Source organism: Bombina bombina, chromosome 7, assembly GCF_027579735.1.
Source record: "Bombina bombina isolate aBomBom1 chromosome 7, aBomBom1.pri, whole genome shotgun sequence".
Lineage (NCBI taxonomy): Eukaryota > Metazoa > Chordata > Amphibia > Anura > Bombinatoridae > Bombina > Bombina bombina.
In genome coordinates, this window is record NC_069505.1 from 406,446,242 (window position 1) to 406,464,880 (window position 18,639).

An 18,639-nucleotide genomic window follows, 5' to 3' on the forward strand; every position below is an offset into this window, starting at 1 on the left:
CCTCCCCCTCTACATTGGGAGCCATCTTGGGTACTGGCAGCTGTCTGCCAGTACCCAGTTTACAAAAAAATATATATTTTTTATTCTTTTCCCCACTTTTCTGTAGTGTAGCTTCCTCCCCCCCAAAGACTAAACCCCCACCCAGATCACTTCGATTATTTATAATAACATTTTTATTCCCCCTCTCTCCCTCTAATTTTAACCAACTGTTCCAAAGTGTAATGGTTCCCACCCGCTCCCTCCCCGTGCGCCCGCCCGCCTCCCCCGTGCACGCCCCCCAGCTACCCCGTCCACCTCTGCACTCAGCAAGCCACAGAGTGGCTCTCTCTGCATCGGATGGGGAAAAATGTTATTGCAGTGATGCCTCGATATCGAGGCATCACTGCAATAACCGAAAAGCGTCTGGAAGCGATCAGGATCGCTTCCAGCCGCTTCCAACCCGAACGTCGTACAGGGTACGTCGCTGGTCTTTAAAGACCAGTTTGTGCAAGACGTACCCTATACAACATATGTCGTTAAGGGGTTAATATGACTTTAAAGGGACATTAAACACTAAACAAATGCTAGATAGAATGATGCATTCAATTCAATGAAAAGATTAGTCTGAAAATAATATGTTGATGTGGTTTTAAAGTTTCATTAGCTGTTTAAATATTGACAAAATAAGTGTAATGTTTTAGTGTCTATAAAACAATAGGAGCTGCCATGTTGTAACTTTGGTTACATTCTCTGCTGTGGCCAATTAGGGACAGCAATAAATAGGTCACTAGAGTGAGCAGCAAATGGCTGTGTGGAATATAACATTGTTGTGCACATCCATTTCTAACAGGAACCGAAAAGCTCACAATTTCAGAATAAAATTATATATATATTGCTCAAAAAATAAAGGGAACACTAAAATAACACATCCTAGATCTGAATGAATAAAATATTCTAATTAAATACTTTGTTCTTTACATAGTTGAATGTGCTGACAACAAAATCACACAAAAATTAAAAAATGGAAATCAAAATTTTCAACCCATGGAGGTCTGGATTTGGAATCACACTCAAAATTAAAGTGGAAAAACACACTACAGGCAGATCCAACTTTGATGTAATGTCCTTAAAACAAGTCAAAATGAGGCTCAGTAGTGTGTGTGGCCTCCACGTGCCTGTATGACCTCCCTACAACGCCTGTGCATGCTCCTGATGAGGTGGCGGATGGTCTCCTGAGGGATCTCCTCCCAGACCTGGACTAAAGCATCCACCAACTCCTGGACAGTCTGTGGTGCAAGTTGGTGGATGGAGCGAGACATGATGTCCCAGATGTGCTCAATTGGATTCAGGTCTGGGGAACGGGAGGGCCAGTCCATAGCATCAATGCCTTCGTCTTGCAGGAACTGCTGACACACTCCAACCACATGAGGTCTAGCATTGTCTTGCATTAGGAGGAACCCAGGGCCAACCGCACCAGCATATGGTCTCACAAGGGGTCTGAGGATCTCATCTTGATACCTAATGGCAGTCAGGCTACCTCTGGCGAGCACATGGAGGGCTGTTCGGCCCCTCAAAGAAATGCCACCCCACACCATTACTGACCCACTGCCAAACTGGCCATGCTGGAAGATGTTGCAGGCAGCAGAACGTTCTCCACGGCGTCTCCAGACTGTCACGTCTGTCAAATGTGCTCAGTGTGCCCCTGCTTTCATCTGTGAAGAGCACAGGGCGCCAGTGGCGAATTTGCCAATCTTGTTGTTCTCTGGCAAATGTCAAACGTCCTGCACGTTGGACTGTAAGCACAACCCCCACCTGTTGACGTTGGGTCCTCATACCACCCTCATGGAGTCTGTTTCTGACCGTTTGAGCAGACACATGCACATTTGTGGCCTGCTGGAGGTCATTTTGCAGGGCTCTGGCAGTGCTCCTCCTGTTCCCCCTTGCACAAAGGCGGAGGTAGCGGTCCTGCTGCTGGATTGTTGCCCTCCTACGGCCTCCTCCACGTCTCCTGATGTACTGGCCTGTCTCCTGGTAGCGCCTCCATGCTCTGGACACTACGCTGACAGACACAGCAATCCTTCTTGCCACAGCTCGCACTGGTGTGCCATCCTGGATGAGCTGCACTACCTGAGCCACTTGTGTGGGTTGTAGACTCCGTCTCATGCTACCACTAGAGTGCAAGCACCACCAGCATTCAAAATATATATATATAATGTATCATTTTATATTACCAACTCACAATGTTTAATGTCAACTTTACAATGTACTATTTATTTTACTAGTTCTTCCTGTAATTTAACTCTGAAATTAGTGTTTTTTTCCCCACTACCCCAGCAAGACAGTAGAGCATTCCATTAAATTCAGACCCTGCTACACAGTAAATGCTTGATCAGTTAAAAGGGACATGAAACCCAATTTTTTTCTTTCATGATTTAGAAAGAACATGCAATTCTAAACAACTTTCTAATTTACTTCTAATATCTAATTTGCTTCATTCTCTTGATATCCTTTGCTGAAAAGCATATCTAGATAGGCTAAGTAGCTGCACCTTAGATTCTTGTGTGATTGGCTCACCCATGTGCATCACTATTTCTTCAATAAAGGATATCTAAAGAATGAAGCAAATTAGATAATGGAAGTATATCGGAATGTTGTTTAAAATTGTATTCTCTACCTGATTCATGAAAGAAAAAAATTGGGTTTAGTGTCCCTTTAACCCCTTAACGACCAACGACGTATGGGGTACGTCCTGCAAAAAAATGCAGTTAATGACCAAGGACGTACCCCATACGTCGTTGGTCTTTGAAAGCAGTGGAAGCGATCCTGATCACTTCCAACTGCTTTCATGTTATAGCAGTGATGCCTCGATATTGAGGCATCCTGCTATAACATTTTTTAGCCGTCCGATGCAGAGAGAGCCACCCTGTGGCCCTCTCTGCATCGGCCATTGATGGCCATGTTCGTTGGTGGGTGGGAGCTTACCCAGGGAGGCGGGTGGGCGGCCATCGGTGGGAAGGGGGGCGGGATCGAGTGCGGGTGCGCGCGCGTGAACGGGAGCGGGGGCGCGCGCGTGCACGGGAGCGGGGGCGCGCGCGCGCGGGTGGGAACCCTACACTATGGAACAATAATGGTACTCGGTGGGAGCACAAGGTTTTACTCGGTGGGAGTGAGGGTGGGCATTTAAAAAATGTTGAGCGATCTGGCAGGGGTTGGGGGGTTGGGGGTTGAGGGAGGGCAGCTACACTACAGAAAATAGTATGTTTTAAAAAATAAATAAAAAAAAACCATATTTGATTTCAAACTGGGCATTGGCAGACAGCTGCCAGTACCCAATATGGCGCAATAAGGCAGAGAGGGGGGGTTAGAGAGCAGTTTGGGGGGGATCAGGGAGGTTGGGGGCTAAGGGAGGATACTACAGAACAGAATTATTATTTTAAAAAAAAAAAAAAAAAAACCTCTTATTTTAGTACTGGCAGACTTACTGCCAGTACTTAAGATGGCGGGGACAATTGTGGGGTGGGGGAGGGAAGAGAGCTGTTTGGGAGGGATCTGGGGGTGTGATGTGTCATGTGGGAGGTTGATACCTACACTAAAGCTAAAATTAACCCTGCAAGCTCCCTAAAAGCTCCCTAATTAACCCCTTCACTGCTGGGCATTATACACGTATGGTGCGCAGCAGCATTTAGCTGCCTTCTAATTACCAAAAAGCAAAGCCAAAGCCATATATGTCTGCTATTTCTGAACAAAGGGGATCCCAGAGAAGCTTTTACAACCATTTATGCCATAATTGCACAAGCTGTTTGTAAATAATTTTAGTGAGAAACCTAAAATTGGGAAAATTTTACGTTTTATTTTTATTTGTTCGCATTTGGCGGTGAAATGGTAGCATGAAATATACCAAAATGGGCCTAGATCAATACTTTGGGTTGTCTACTACACTACACTAAAGCTAAAATTAAAACTACAAGCTCCCTACATGCTCCCTAATTAACCCCTTCACTGCTGGGCATAATACACGTGTGGTGCGCAGCGGCATTTAGCGGCCTTCTAAATACCAAAAAGCGATGCCAAAGCCATATATGTCTGCTATTTTTGAACAAAGGGGATCCCAGAGAAACATTTACAACCATGTATGCCATAATTGCACAAGTTGTTTGTAAATAATTTCAATGAGAAACCTAAAGTTTGTGAAAACATTTGTGAAAAAGTGAACATTTTTTTTTTATTTGATCGCATTTTGTAGTGAAATGGTGGCATGAAATATACCAAAATGGGCCTAGATCAATACTTTGGGATGTCTTCTAAAAAAATATATATACATGTCAAGGGATATTCAGGGATTCCAGACAGATATCAGGGTTCCAATGTAACTAGCGCTAATTTTGAAAAAAAGTGGTTTGGAAATAGCAAAGTGCTACTTGTATTTATTGCCCTATAACTTGCAAAAAAAGCAAAGAACATGTAAACATTGGGTATTTCTAAACTCAGGACAAAATTTAGAAACTATTTAGCATGGGTGTTTTTTGGTGGTTGTAGATGTGTAACAGATTTTGGGGGTCAAAGTTAGAAAAACTGTGTTTTTTTCCATTTTTTCCTCATATTTTATAAAAATTTTTATGGTAAATTATAAGATATGATGAAAATAATGGTATCTTTAGAAAGCCCATTTAATGGCGAGAAAAACGGTATATAATATGCGTGGGTACAGTAAATGAGTAACAGGATAATTACAGCTAAACACAAACACCGCAGAAATGTAAAAATAGCCTTGGTCCCAAACGGACAGAAAATGGAAAAGTGCTGTGGTCATTAAGGGGTTAAGGAGCTTGTTTATATCTATTTAAATGCATATACGATATTTATAGTGTATGCAGATATTTTGCAATGCAGCAATTAATTGCCAATATACTTATAAAAATGTCTTCCGTGCCACTTTGAATTTCAATGCACTGAAAGATTTGAAGCCAAGATTAATAATAAATATGTTAGATTAGGAAACTGAACTAACAGCAATGTTATTTGTTAATGTCACTGTGACCGGGCTATGAGGGCCGCTAAAAACAAGGAGACCTCATGCAAAATATCACAGTGTTACTGTTTGCCCTTATTCACACTGGGGCACTGCACGGGAACAACAGGACCAGTAACCACAGGGCAACTACACCAATAAGGAAACAATACTGCAACTGAACACTTATATTTACATAACATTGCACAAATAAAATTAAAGGGATAGTCTAGTGAAAATTAAACTTTCATGATTCAGATAGAGCATTCAATTTTAAGTTTACTTAGGGAGCCGGCCCATTTTTGGTTCAGCACCCTGGGTAGCGCTTGATCATTAATGGCTACATTTAGACCCTAAGTAGTGCTACATTTAGCCACAAATCAGCAAGCGCTACCCAGGGTGCTGAATCAAAAATGGGCAGGCGCCTAAGCTTACATTACTGCCTTTTCAAATAAAGATACCAAGAGAACGAACAAAAAGTGATAATAGAAAGTAAATTAGAAAGTTATTTAAAATTGCTGCTCTATCTGAATCATGAAAGTTTAATTTTGACTTGAGTGTCCCTTTAAGGACTGAGATTAAGAAAAAAAAAAAACCACATTGTAGCATTTAGTTAAAAAAAAAAAAAAGTATGCATTGTATGTATCATCAACTAATCACTGCAAAATATCTACACTGAGGTTGGTTTATCATATGTCTTTTTGCTGTAGACAACAAGAAACGGATACAAATGAGATCCTGCAATGATCAAGCAATCGCACTGCAGCGTGTTGCAGGGTTAGTGTTCTGAATTGCACAGAATGCTTTCCAGCCTATCTAGGGGTATTGGGAAAAAAACAAATAGAGGCAAATTTCAGCTGGCAATTTTTTTATTTTTTTTGTCATTCTTCACATATTTAGCAGCATTGATCTGTACACTAAGGTGCGTCAGTGTGCTACAATTGCGTCAGGTTCTATGGTGCAAGTATTATTATCATTATGGTTATTTGCACTGTATACAAATACTAAAAGTTTAAAAAGGGACAGTAAGCACCTTGTAATTTCTAGACAATTCTGCTGTCTTCTTATACAATAACACCGCCAAGTCTAAACATTTTTAAAACAAATTAAAATCTTTATTTTACTGCAAATGTTTTTTCAAACGCCAAACTCCCCTTAAAGGGACAGTCAAGACCAAAAAACACATTCATGATTTAAATAGAGAATGTCATTTTAAACAACTTTCCAACTTACTTTCATCACCAATTTTGCTTTGTTCTCTTGGTGTTCTTAGTTGAAATATAATTCTAGGAGGTTCATATGCTAATTTCTTAAACCTTGAAGACTGTCTCTAATCTGAATACATTTTGACCACTAGAGGGCATTAGTTCATGTGTTTCATATAGATAACATTGAGCTCATGCACGTGAAGTTACCCTGGAGTGAGCACTGATTGACTAAAATGCAAGTCTGTCAAAAGAACTGAAATAAGGGGGCAGTTTGCAGAGGCTTAGATAATCACAGAAGTAAAAAGTGTATTCTACAACAGTGTTGGTTATCCAAAACTGGGGAATGGGTAATAAAAGGGATTATCTTTCTTTTTAAACAAAAATTCTGGTGTTGACTGTCCCTTTAGTAACCTTATTTGGAGAAGTCAATCTGGGTTTGAGTGCGCAGATAACGAGGATGGGCACAGCAATAATGTTAGTATAAAGTGTATTGTATTTCAGCTGTTACCAGTTAAATAAGGACAGATATGTAGCAGGGTATATTACAAATGTGTTTTATTTCTCCTAAAGGAAAATGAAGTCCAAAGCGTCTCTCTCATTGTTCAGACAAAGCATACAATGTTAAACAACTTTTAATTACTTATATTAACCCCCTTCATGCCAGGGACAAGTGTTTAAAATTTGAACGAAGTTCTGATGTAAACACTTGCTGCAAAAACTAAATCACGAGAACGCTGATGTGATCGCATGAATTCAAAACTGGGATCGGATCATGGGGGACTGCCTACAATGCTAGACACGCCCCTAGCCCGATTTTCCACCCACTAAAAGGAGGAGGGTGCAGGATGCCATATAAGGTAGGATGTTCCATGCAGTCTTAAAGTTACATATGTGCAGCCACCAAGCAGCAGCAAACTCCCAGTAGTGCACTGCTGCTCCTGACCTTGCCTAGGTAGGTATTTCCACAAAGGAAACCAAGAGAACAAAGCCAATTAGATTAAAGTAGTAACTAAAAAAATTTTAGAAAAATATCAAGGTATTTAATCTCTGCTCATTACTGATTAATATGTAGCACACCACATTAAAAATATACAGAGATTTACAATTACAGCACAAGAACAATGTGATTGTATAGAAATGTGGTATAGAAAATGTGCATTTACAGAAAAAAAACAACCAATCGTATGCGACTCACTAGGTATTGTACGTGATCACGAGAGATATCTACCTGTCCCAGAGGGAAGTGGAAATGGGAAAGGAAAAAATATATTTTATTTTTTTTTTAAGTTATTTTTATGAGCTACATCTTTTAAAGGGTGCATAACCAGCACTGTTATATTAATATACAGTACTTTTTATCTCGGTAATTACCTGTATCTAAGCTTCTGCAGACTGCATCCTTATCTCGGATCTTTTGACAGACTTGCATTTCAGCCAATTAGTGCTGACGTGCATGAGCACAATGTTATCTATATGAAACACATGAACCAACACTCTCTAGCTGTGAAAAATGCATTCAGATAAGAGGTGGCCTTCAAGGGCTTGGAAATTAGCATATGAGCCTATCCAGGTTTAGCTTTCAACTAAGAATAGCAAAAGAACAAAGCAATTTGATGAGAAAAGTAAATTAGAAAGTTATTTAACATTGCATGCCCTATCATGAAAGTTTAATTTGGACTTTACTATCCCTTTAAAGTGATGCAGATTTTGTGTTACTGGTCCCTTGAAGCTATTAACATACATAATATGCTCTGTATGTCAATATCAGTGAGCAGATAGCTTCTGCAGCGTACTGAAATGAAACGTGTGTATTTTACTTCAACCACTAAAGTATACAAAGTATACAAATCACTAAAGGAAAATAATGTATAAAAACAAAGGATGGAGAGGGGCCGTGTCATAGTTGTGAAAAATATTTTCAAGGCCACTTTGCAGCAGATCAGTTAGATACACAGGATAAGGAATATTAGCCACCAAGATACGGGTAGAATTACTTTCCAGCTCAACATTTCCTATACACCAACAGTTTTAGCAGTACATAATTTAATTTATTTAAATAAAAACTAACACATAGATTTTCTATCATTTGCTTTAGTTAAGTCCAAATTAAGCTTTCATGATTCAGATAGGGCATGTTATTTTAAACAACTTTCTAAATTACTTTTATCATCAAATTTGCTTTGTTCTCTTGGTATTCTTAGTTGAAAGCTAAACCTAGGTAGGCTCATATGCTAATTTCTAAGCACTTGAAGGCCACCTCTTATCTGAACTCATTTGACAGTTTTTCACAGCTAGAGGGCGTTCGTTATGCGTTTCATATAAATAACATTGTGCTCATGCACGTGGAGCTATTTAAGAGTCAGCACTAATTGTCTGAAATGCAAGTCTGCCAAAAGAACTGAGATAAAGGGGCAGTCTGCAGGAGCTTAGATACAAGGTAATCACAGAGGTAAAACGTATATTAATATAACTGTGTTGGTTATGAAAAACTGGGGAATGGTAAATAAAGGTATTATCTTTTTTAAACAACATTTTTGGTGTTTACTATCCCTTTAAATCTGCCTTATAGGAGTCTCACCTGGGGCGATTCTTTGACTGCCGGATACATTCCTGGAAACAGTCCAGAGACTTCCAAAGCTCCAGGATCTTCTCCTCCTCTGCAGGGAAGTTGATGGACTCAGATACCTGCTGAGCCATTCTGATCTCTGTACAAAAGAAAATGGATCCTTTTAGTTTACTTCATTGTACCACTTAAAAGGGCATAAAAGAGTGCCAGTGTTTGCATACAGCATCTCCACTAAACTAGTTTCAGATGCAAGTGCAGGCAGCGTACCTGTGTATATAAGGCGCACTCAAACATCACAAAACGTGATAACTTTTCTTAGATGCATTCAATGAACGTATATTGCAAAGACTCTTCTAGTAAAATCTGAAAAACACTACTGTGCACTTAAAGGGATATTCCAGCCAAAATTGGAAACCAAATGGATGCATTTCAGTATTGAACAGAAGCGATTTTGTAATATAAATGCATTAGCAAAAATGCTTCTAATAAAAGCTATAGCTCTTTCAAAAGTGTATTTAAGTATGCACCGTGCACCAGCATTTTAAACACAGCACTTGCTCAGAGAGCCCAAGGTGCTTGTACCATCTGGTAATGACTCAATTTGTTAATTGCTGACATGATACAAGCCCCAGTGATGATCTGAGCAGCTGCAGTATTTAAAATATGGGCACAGTGACAATATCTAGCTATGCTTCACGTGCACATGCACAGAAAAATGTTAACACTAAAACAGTGATAACTTTAACTAGAAGCATTTTTGCCCATACATTTATATTGCAAAGACGTAATTCATCTATGTGCATTAAAATTTTGACTGGAATGTCCCTTTAAATATCCCAATAATGTGACATTAAAGTCATAATAAACCTTGCACGATTTAGATAGAGCAAGTCATTTTAAACAACTTTACAAGTTCCTTCTATTTTCTAATTTGCTTTGTTCTCTTAGAATCGCATGAAAAGCATACCTAGATAGGCTCAGGAGTAGCAACGCACTATTGGGAGCTAGCTGCTGATTGGTGGATGCACATATATGCCTCCTCTTGTAATTTGCTAGATGTGTTCAGCTACCTCCCAGTAGTACATTGGTACTCCTTCAACAAAAAGATACCAAGAAGACAAAGCAAATGTGAAAATAGAAGTAATGTGGAAAGTTGTTTGTATGCGCTATCCAAATCATGACAGAAAAATATTGGGTTGTGTGTCCCTTTAAAGCAAAGCTCGACAAATCCATAAGATTCTATTTCTAGGTACTTCCAATTATTCTACACATTCATATATAAAAAATAAAATAAAATGTGAGCTTTCTACAAAATGTGTCATCTTCTGACTTAAAAGGACACGAATCTATATATGTTCATCTAATGATTCAGTACAAAGCTACAAGTAGTATTAAAGGGATGTTAAACAGTCTGTTTCATAGTTGTAATAAAAAAAGCACTACGCAGTTGCTTATACTTAATAGAAATCATTACAATATGTATTCATCTATTTGAATGGATTTTACCATTTATTTATTTTTTACACTACATTTGTGCAGTGTCTTTTACTTCCTGTCACAGCCCTACAAGGAGGAGGAGCCTTTGCAGGAAGTTGTATCTTAGCCTGATGTCATAGAACTTCTAGACTAGTGAATAGACTAGATAACAGGGAGTCAGATCTGCTCATGCCCAGAACTGACAGAATAAAAACTCAGGTTTAGAAAATCCTCTGCTCTTAAAATCCTGTGGGCTAATTTTGCTAGAAAACAAGTAAGTTATTTGCTGTTTTTCTTTTTATATTTATTTTGATTTACCATATCACTGTATACGTGATATCAACAGCACCCCCATGAGAACACAACAGCATTCCGGACACTGGTGCCTGATGCCAAACTGACAGGGAGACAGCACCGCAGAGGGCATCAATGTGGATAACAGATGCAAAAGTAAAAATGTTAATGCACATAGTTTTATGCCCCTTTAATGCCATGTATGAGTGCCTGCACAAAATTAAAGGGATATGAAACCCAAAATGTTTCTTTCATGCTTCAGATATAGCATATAATTTTAAACAAGTTTCCAATTTACTTTTATCATCTAATTTTCTTCCTTCTCTTGGTATCCTTTGTTAAAGAGTATATATAGATAGCCTCCGAGCTGGCTGCCGATTGGTGGCTGCACATATATACCGCTTATCATTAGTTTACCACTGTGCTCAGTGAGAGCTTGTGAACGCTTGGCTTGCGGCAATGTGAATGTTAGGGCGTGTTCGCATTGCATTGCACCTGTAATACCAGCGCACATTTAAGTGCGATGGTATTACTGAGTGGAGCTCAAATTTTGCGCTTACCTAAGCGCAGTATTGTCCTCCACTCGTAATCTGGCCCTGCAAGTTCTATCTGAATAATGAAATAATTGTTTGGGGTTTCATGTTCCTTTAATGAAAAGTTATTTAAGAAAATATCTACTAAAGAGAAATCGGAAGGATTGTTCAGTATGAAATTTACAAGATTACTACCTGTACTAAGAAAAGAATGACATGCGACAATGAAAAGTACCTTTAAAAGGCTGTCAAATAAAATCTGTTACTGTGACCGGGCTATGGGGGCAGATGTGAAAACTCAACCACCATGCAAAATATCACAGCATTAATATCTGCCCTTTTATTAAAACTGCAGCTCTGTACAGAGATCACAGGCTCCAGTAACCACAGGGCACCAATCACACGCAAGACAAAACATCTGTCATAGCATCACTGATAAGTTGTGAAATGGATCCGTACAATGCAGTGTTTCCCATACAATGTGCCGCTGCTCAGAGCCAGGTGTGTGACGCCAGAAATAATAATTGCCTCCAAATTACAGTGTACGTTTGCCTATTTATAGAACTGTATTTGTATTAAAAGAATTGCCAGCCTAATATGCAATCAGTTTGTGTTCCAGGCTGTATTTTGATAGGCAGTTATGATCCTGACACTGTAGCAGGTTAGCTTTAGGGGGGGGGGGGATACAAAGAGCTTCTGTAATGAATGTTTCACGCTTTGCACAACAAAACTATCAGTACAGCCTAAAGGATCTATGACTTTCTGTTACAATCATACAAGTGCATGCTGCTAACCAATGGTAAAAAGGTTCAAGCTAAGGGTTCAAGCCAGGGTATAGCACATCACTTACAAAGGATGCATTGCAGGTTACTCAAACACATTCTATACAATTTGAAACGGGAGCAATCAGAGAAATAGAAGCACTGACAAATAATATCAGCATTAAAAGGACATGTAACTCAAACATTGTCTTTCAAGATTAAAATCGAGCATACAATTTGAAATAATTTTCCAATTTACTCCAATTATCTAATTTGCTTTGTTCTCTTGGTATATTTTGTTTAAAAGAATACCTAGGTAGGACTCAGAGCAGAAATGCACTACTGGGAGCTAGCCGCTGATTGGTGGCTGCACATATACACCTCTTGTCATTGGTTCACCCAATGTGTTCAGATAGTTTCCTGTAGTATAATGCTGCTCCTTCAACAAAGAATACCAAAGGAATGAGGCAAATATGCTAAGTGAAGTAAACTGGAAAGTTGTTTAAAATTGTATGCTCTATCTGAAACATTATAGAAATATTTTGTGTATCACATCCCTTTAAGAGCACGGGTGTATCACAACATACATTTGAATTGCAAAGTTTCTGCTAACTGAAGCTTTAGCTACATAAATTGGACGATTTCAAATCCGCTTGTATCCAAAATGTGGCAAAAAGCCCAGATGAGTAAGTGCAAACACTATAATCGCCCTGCACTCTATCCATTCCAGGATTTTAAGAAGTATAAGGTAGTTGTCAGTAAGCTTTAAACCCTTAAATGTTAACGACGGCTCTGTGGTAGAGCGGTGCCTCTAAGGACAACAAATAGAACACGCAGCAAATTACTAGAATCCCTGGTCTCATACAATGGGACTAACGTTACAGAAAATATGATAGCAAAGTTACAATCCCATATTCCCAAGTCTATAATAGAGCAGTGCTATAAAGGCCAACAATTTAAGCTAGTTAGGAGCAGAGAGAGAGGAGCAGTGCGAACGCCTGACGTGCTTTTCGCAACTGCTTTTTCATAGGCGTCCGGCCATTCCACTACACCGGGTATTTAAAGGACCAGCGGCCAATCATATGGCCGCTATTATGTATAGCTGTCGTTTCGACCAATCATCATCGTTCTGTCATGTAGTTCAGGATGGCTAGCTGATGTCATCGTTTCTTAGCCAATTAGGTGGTGGGGTGTGTTTGTGTATAAGCTTCGGTAGTCATAGCAACAAGTAAAGTCGCGAACTGTCATCGTATAGAAGTGTGTGGGTTCAAGAAATTTTGATAATCCCAAACTGATCACACAAAGAATCACATAATTGCAAGTAGAAATAAGACAATACATTAGACTATTGTGAGCTAGACAATTCAATGATTATCGATCACTGACCCAGCACTAAAAGTGTTTAAACGTTAACTGCAAGAAAAAGCTCAAAACCAGCTTAGCACACAGGTAAGTCAGGAAATGGCTTAGCAGCCAAAGTGTTAAAAGGAGTATAAAGGTATTATGTATACATTGCGTATTGCGTATAAAGCAATTATTTTGTATAAAGACCTACAACGAAAATAAAGCTTTCAAAACGAGTGTCACATTGTGACAATCAGTAATAAACCACTGGTCAGTGTATTGATCTGACAAATTAGAGCTAGCTGGAAATGCACTTGTCCCCTGCTCTAATCAATCACTGTGTAGCATGTAGCTAAGTCGGGCTTTGTCGCATACTTCAATTACAGAATTAGATCTCCAATCTCTCTAGAGAACTTGAAACAAATACAATATTCAGAGGTAATTTACAGCAAAATAATAATTAAATTAATTTATAATGTTACTTTATATATCTGCAGCAAAACAAATTCTCACCTGTTGTTTAGTAAAAGAGTGAAGAAGTGAACAGATTACAGTCACACCTTAATATACATAAACAGACAGGGTGGGTCAGCACGCCTTAAAAAAGGTTTACTTTCATTTTTGCAGGGGTGTTGATTTTTACTTGTTACAACTTGCCTTATTGATTCAGGGGGCCATGGGAACAGCCGATAACAATGCGGGCAGCCAATTAGCACCCTGCACTATGCCCTGGCCAGGGAGGAATAACCCAGGTCTCTAGACCATCTAGATGTGTATTTATGTCAATATGTTCCTAAAAGCCCAGTACGGCTAGACAAGAATATAGGTCCATATTGGCCAAATTATAGGACCTGCCTGTCCCCTGGGCAACAAACAACTTTACTAGCACAAGAGCTTAGGTAATATGGCTTCTGAATGGCTGTACACCAAGACTGAGAAAATCTGAACATAGGGATTTGGCTAAATCTGCATTATTGTCATGTAATCCACATATTAATATGCACTTAAATGTGTCAGTTATTTTGCATGCCATTTACTACACGTAGGGCAAATTGATAGCATCTAATGACCCTTTAAAAGAAAATAAAAGTGCAAAAGGAAAATTGTCTAATATGTTGCACCATTTTATTATTGCACTCTTGGTTCAGGTTGCATAAAGCTGTTAAAGGAACAGTAACATCAAAGTTAAAGGGACACTAAATACACATTTTTTTATTTCATGATTAAGATTGAGCATGCAATTTTAATCAACTTTCTAATTTACTCCTGTTATCAATTCTTCTTTGTTCTCTTGCTATCTTTATTTAAAAAGCAGGAATGTGATGCATAGGAGCCGGCCCATTTCTGGTTGAGAACCTGAGCTTATTGGTGGGTAAATGTAAGCCTCCAATAAGCAAGCGCTATCCATAGTGCTGAACCTAAAATGGGCTGGCTGCTAAGATTTACATTCCTGCTTTTAAAATAAAGATAGCAAGAGAATTAAGAACAATTGATAATAGGAGTAAATTAGAAAGTTGCTTAAAATTTCATGCTCTATCTGAATCATGAAAGAAAAAATGCGGGTTCAGTGTCCCTTTAAACTTTGATAGTTCAGCTAGATCATTCCATTTTAAACAGCTCTCCTATTTATTTATATTATCTAATATATTTTGTTCTCTATAACTTTGTTAAAAAGCATACCTAGGTAGCCACAGGAATAGCAATGCACTACTGGAAGCTAGATAAACACATCTAGTGAACCAATGACAAGAGGAATATGTGTCACTACAAATAGCTAGCTCTCAGAGTATCACTGCTCCTAAGCCTACCTAGATATGCTTTTTAACAAAGGCTACCAATAGGACAAAGCAAATTAGATAATAGTTAGCAAACTAGAGAGTTGCATATCTGAATCATGAAAGTGTAATGCTGACTTTCACAGCAACCTGACATCTGAGTACATAATTGTTTTTATTTGTACAGTGACATCTACAGTATTTGGCCATTTTCGGACTCCCCTTCACCAGCAGCCCGTGCACAGCTGTTTCATTCAGTAACTGTGATGGGCAGAAGATGCAGCTACATCCCCAGCAATATGGTGCACCCAACTAGCTACTGCTGGCGCTGCTTACGTTGTATCACTGCTGCCCCCGCGTCTTGCTCCGCCCCAGCCCGCTCACGCAGCCGGTAACTCCGCTCTTTGCTGATACCGGTAACAAAATCTGATGCAATGTTAGCAAAGCATGAGCGGAAAAGGAAGTTGCGATGCAGCCTGGATGGGACAAGTCAGGTTGTGACAAATCAGCGCTCAGCTTTCTGAACTGGAATGAGAAGTGAACGGTAATTGGCCGGAACGTTACCAGGCAACCTATAAATATAGTTTTAGGCCTAGGAGTGAAAGTTAGGCCTCTGCTGCTGTCATTGGCACATGGTGGGGGTGTGACTTTAGCAGGCTGGTTAGTTTATTCATAAGAAAGGAATTTGTCACCATAGCCTGTACAAAAATAGATACATGCAAAATAAAATCATTGTTTAAAATATAGTTTATATGTAGGTTATTTTATATGCACAAAAATAAACCAAAGTATTTATTTAAAATTTAAAAAAAAAAATTAATAATACATGTAAATATATATATATAATATTTTGGTTGCAATATTAAAAAGGAAACCTCAAATTTTATTTGACAGAAATATTTAAAAAAAAAAAAACTAAAATATTTTTGCCAAAAGAAAACCTTTTTTTTTTTTTTTTACCAGAAATATATTTATTTTACCAGAAGTATTAAACAAAAATGAAAATATTCATATATATATATATATATATATATATATATATATATATATATATATATATATATATATATATATATATATATATATATATATATAAATTTTACAGTAAATATTAAAAAGAACTTTTAAGCTACTCAGAGGAATTTCAAATTCAAGAGACTGTCTGTCTGTGCCTTATTATAGCCACATTAGAAGCAGCACAAGTAGAGGCATATTCTCTCCAGCTACCAACAGTTAGAACTGCTGTTGAGACTTATACATTATTTTCAGTCACTTTAAGATGGCTGTAAGTGTACAACTTAGGCAGAATACTTCATGATCATGCAAGAAAGCAGTTAGACATCAGCTTAATTAGACAAACATTAATTATTATTTTTTTAAAAGCAGGACAATTCAGGGTGTAACAGAGACCATGTGACTTCAAGTACAAATTGGGACTGTCCTGCATTTTTCAAACTGTTTAAGGGTAGGCTTACCATAATTTTTAGAGGTGAAACTGGGACCACCTGGTGTGGTGCCCGTAGGGGTGTGGCCAGGGGTGTGGTCAAGGGGGGCGTGGCTATTTCCGGTCCTTTTAAAGTAGTAGCTTTTATATGCGTAATGTTTTGTGGATACTCTACCCTTCCTCAGTCAACCGAGTGAATCATACAGTTTAAATAGACCATAACACCACCCCCTAGTGAAAAAGGCACCATTACGTTGTCATGGCAACCCATACACAACATGAGCAAATAAATCATTCATCTAAATCTCAGATTCTAAATAATGCCAAACATCAAGCATAATTATCAATTTCATAAAATAGTGAAAAGCGTATACATCACACAATTTAATATCTGCAGTGTAATATGTGTTTTATGTGTCTAATTAAGGAACAGAGCCAAATACTTATAAGGCATAAATGCAACATTGAATGAAATAAGTAAAAGAGAAACACATACCTGCTAAAGCTGTTTTACGACGCTACTCTATACCATAACGCAGGAAGATTACAGCCAAAATGCTATCTTGTATGAAGAAAAGCAAGATCCACGCCAAAAAATCCTGCCTCTCTGCACTTCCTGTTCATACTCCTCCTGTTCATACTCCCCAGGGGTCAAATGGGGGGTGTTAAATTCTTAGAAAAATAAACCAAGTAGCCCTACAAAATTAAAAAACCCTATGCTGCTCACTCAGCCTGTATTACTAAATGTAAAATTTGAAGGACACAGACTCTAAGCTAAGCAGGCCTGTATGTAACAAAGTACCAGCATCCAACTATGCTGGAGAGTCACAGTCCAGTCATTTTGAATAATGTATCCGGGTTTCAGGCGGTCTTAAACTCGTATACATGATTTGAAACCCAGAGGTGGCAACCCTACTGGGACAGAATGAACAACTGGGTGGGACACTGGGACAGCGCCTCTAAACAGGGACAATCCCAGTAAAAGTGGGACTTCTGGTAAGCCTATTAAGGGCATGCTGAATGTCCAAAGTAGCATTCCTGTGCTATACAACAGTTAGATGTCAACATCTTCACTAAACAAGCCCTATGTGCTCAAATTTACATTTGGTAGCCACTATATAGGGTTGCCCTATTGCCGCTTTAAAGGAGGACACTTATGAAAAGTACATATGTCAGGGGGCTGTTTAATGAAATGTTTTTGAATAATGTTTTGTTCTTTCAAAAAAAAAAAAAAAAAAAAGAGGCAAATGTAAACCCATAAATTAGAATCTGTTTAGACTCAGCTTAAGGGACACTGAACCCAAATTTATTCTTTCTTGATTCAGATACAGCATGCAGTTTTAAGCAACTTTCTAATTTACTCCTATTATCAAATTTTATTCATTCTCTTGGTGTCTTTATTTGAAAAGTAAGAATGTAAGTTTAGATGCCTGCCCATTTTTGGTGAACAATCAGGGTTGTTCTTGCTGATTGGTGGATAAATTCACCCACCAATAAAAAAGTGCTTTCACAGGGTCCTGAACCAAAATTGGCTGGCTCATTAGCTTAGATGCCTTCTTTTTCAAATAAAAATAGCAAGAGAACGAAGAAAAATTGATAATAGGAGTAAATTTGAAAGTTGCTTAAAATTGCTGCTCTATCTGAATCACGAAAGATAAAAAAAAATTGGGTTCAGTGTCCCTTTAAACAAACTTAATGAATAAAATAGGGCATATACCTGTTTTGTTTTAAAAAACTAACGTTTTGTATTGCATGTTTACTTAAAGTGAAAGTCAAATCTAGCGTTGTAACAAACACTAGGATTGACTATTGAAACAAATAAAGGGGACTTTCTTTCATGAGGTATAAGATACTTCATGTAGAAAGCTCCTTTATTTGTTTTAAACCGATCGCCATTCTTAGCTACTATAGCAGCACACGGCTAAAAAAAAATGTTGCTAAGAGGTGACTTTTTCACCTTTTAGGCAATAGCCGTGCGGTATATCCAGCTCCCATGGGCGTCAAGCCGGATTTACCGCACAGCTATTGGCTAAGAGGTGAAAACGTCACCTCTTAGCAAAAACATTTTTTAGCCGTGTGCTGCTGTAGTAGCTAAGATGGCGATTGGTTAAAACAAATAAAGGAGCTTTCTACCGGAAGTATCTTATACCTCATGAAAGAAAGTCCCCTTTATTTGTTTCAATAGTCAATCCTAGCGTTTGTAAAACGCTAGGATTTACTTTCACTTTAAATAGGAAATTATTTAAAAGAT

General features: G+C 38.4%; 1 protein-coding gene and 2 non-coding genes across 3 annotated transcripts in view; all 3 read right to left on the reverse strand.

Moving 5' to 3' along the window:
• Positions 1-15,408, reverse strand: part of IARS1 (isoleucyl-tRNA synthetase 1) — a 299,311-nt gene extending 283,903 nt beyond the window's left edge. Inside the window, exons 1-2 of the mRNA XM_053721177.1 lie at positions 15,281-15,408; positions 8,774-8,900 (exon numbers count right to left, since the gene is read on the reverse strand). Of these exons, the coding sequence (XP_053577152.1) occupies positions 8,774-8,892 (119 nt within the window). The 5' untranslated portion in view covers positions 8,893-8,900; positions 15,281-15,408. The remainder of the gene's footprint in view (positions 1-8,773; positions 8,901-15,280) is intronic.
• On the reverse strand, positions 5,003-5,135 carry LOC128637135 (small nucleolar RNA SNORA84). Its single transcript, XR_008398998.1, has one exon. It is a non-coding gene; the product is annotated as a small nucleolar RNA SNORA84 (small nucleolar RNA).
• On the reverse strand, positions 11,322-11,457 carry LOC128637134 (small nucleolar RNA SNORA84). Its single transcript, XR_008398997.1, has one exon. It is a non-coding gene; the product is annotated as a small nucleolar RNA SNORA84 (small nucleolar RNA).
• Positions 15,409-18,639: the final 3,231 nt, after the last annotated feature.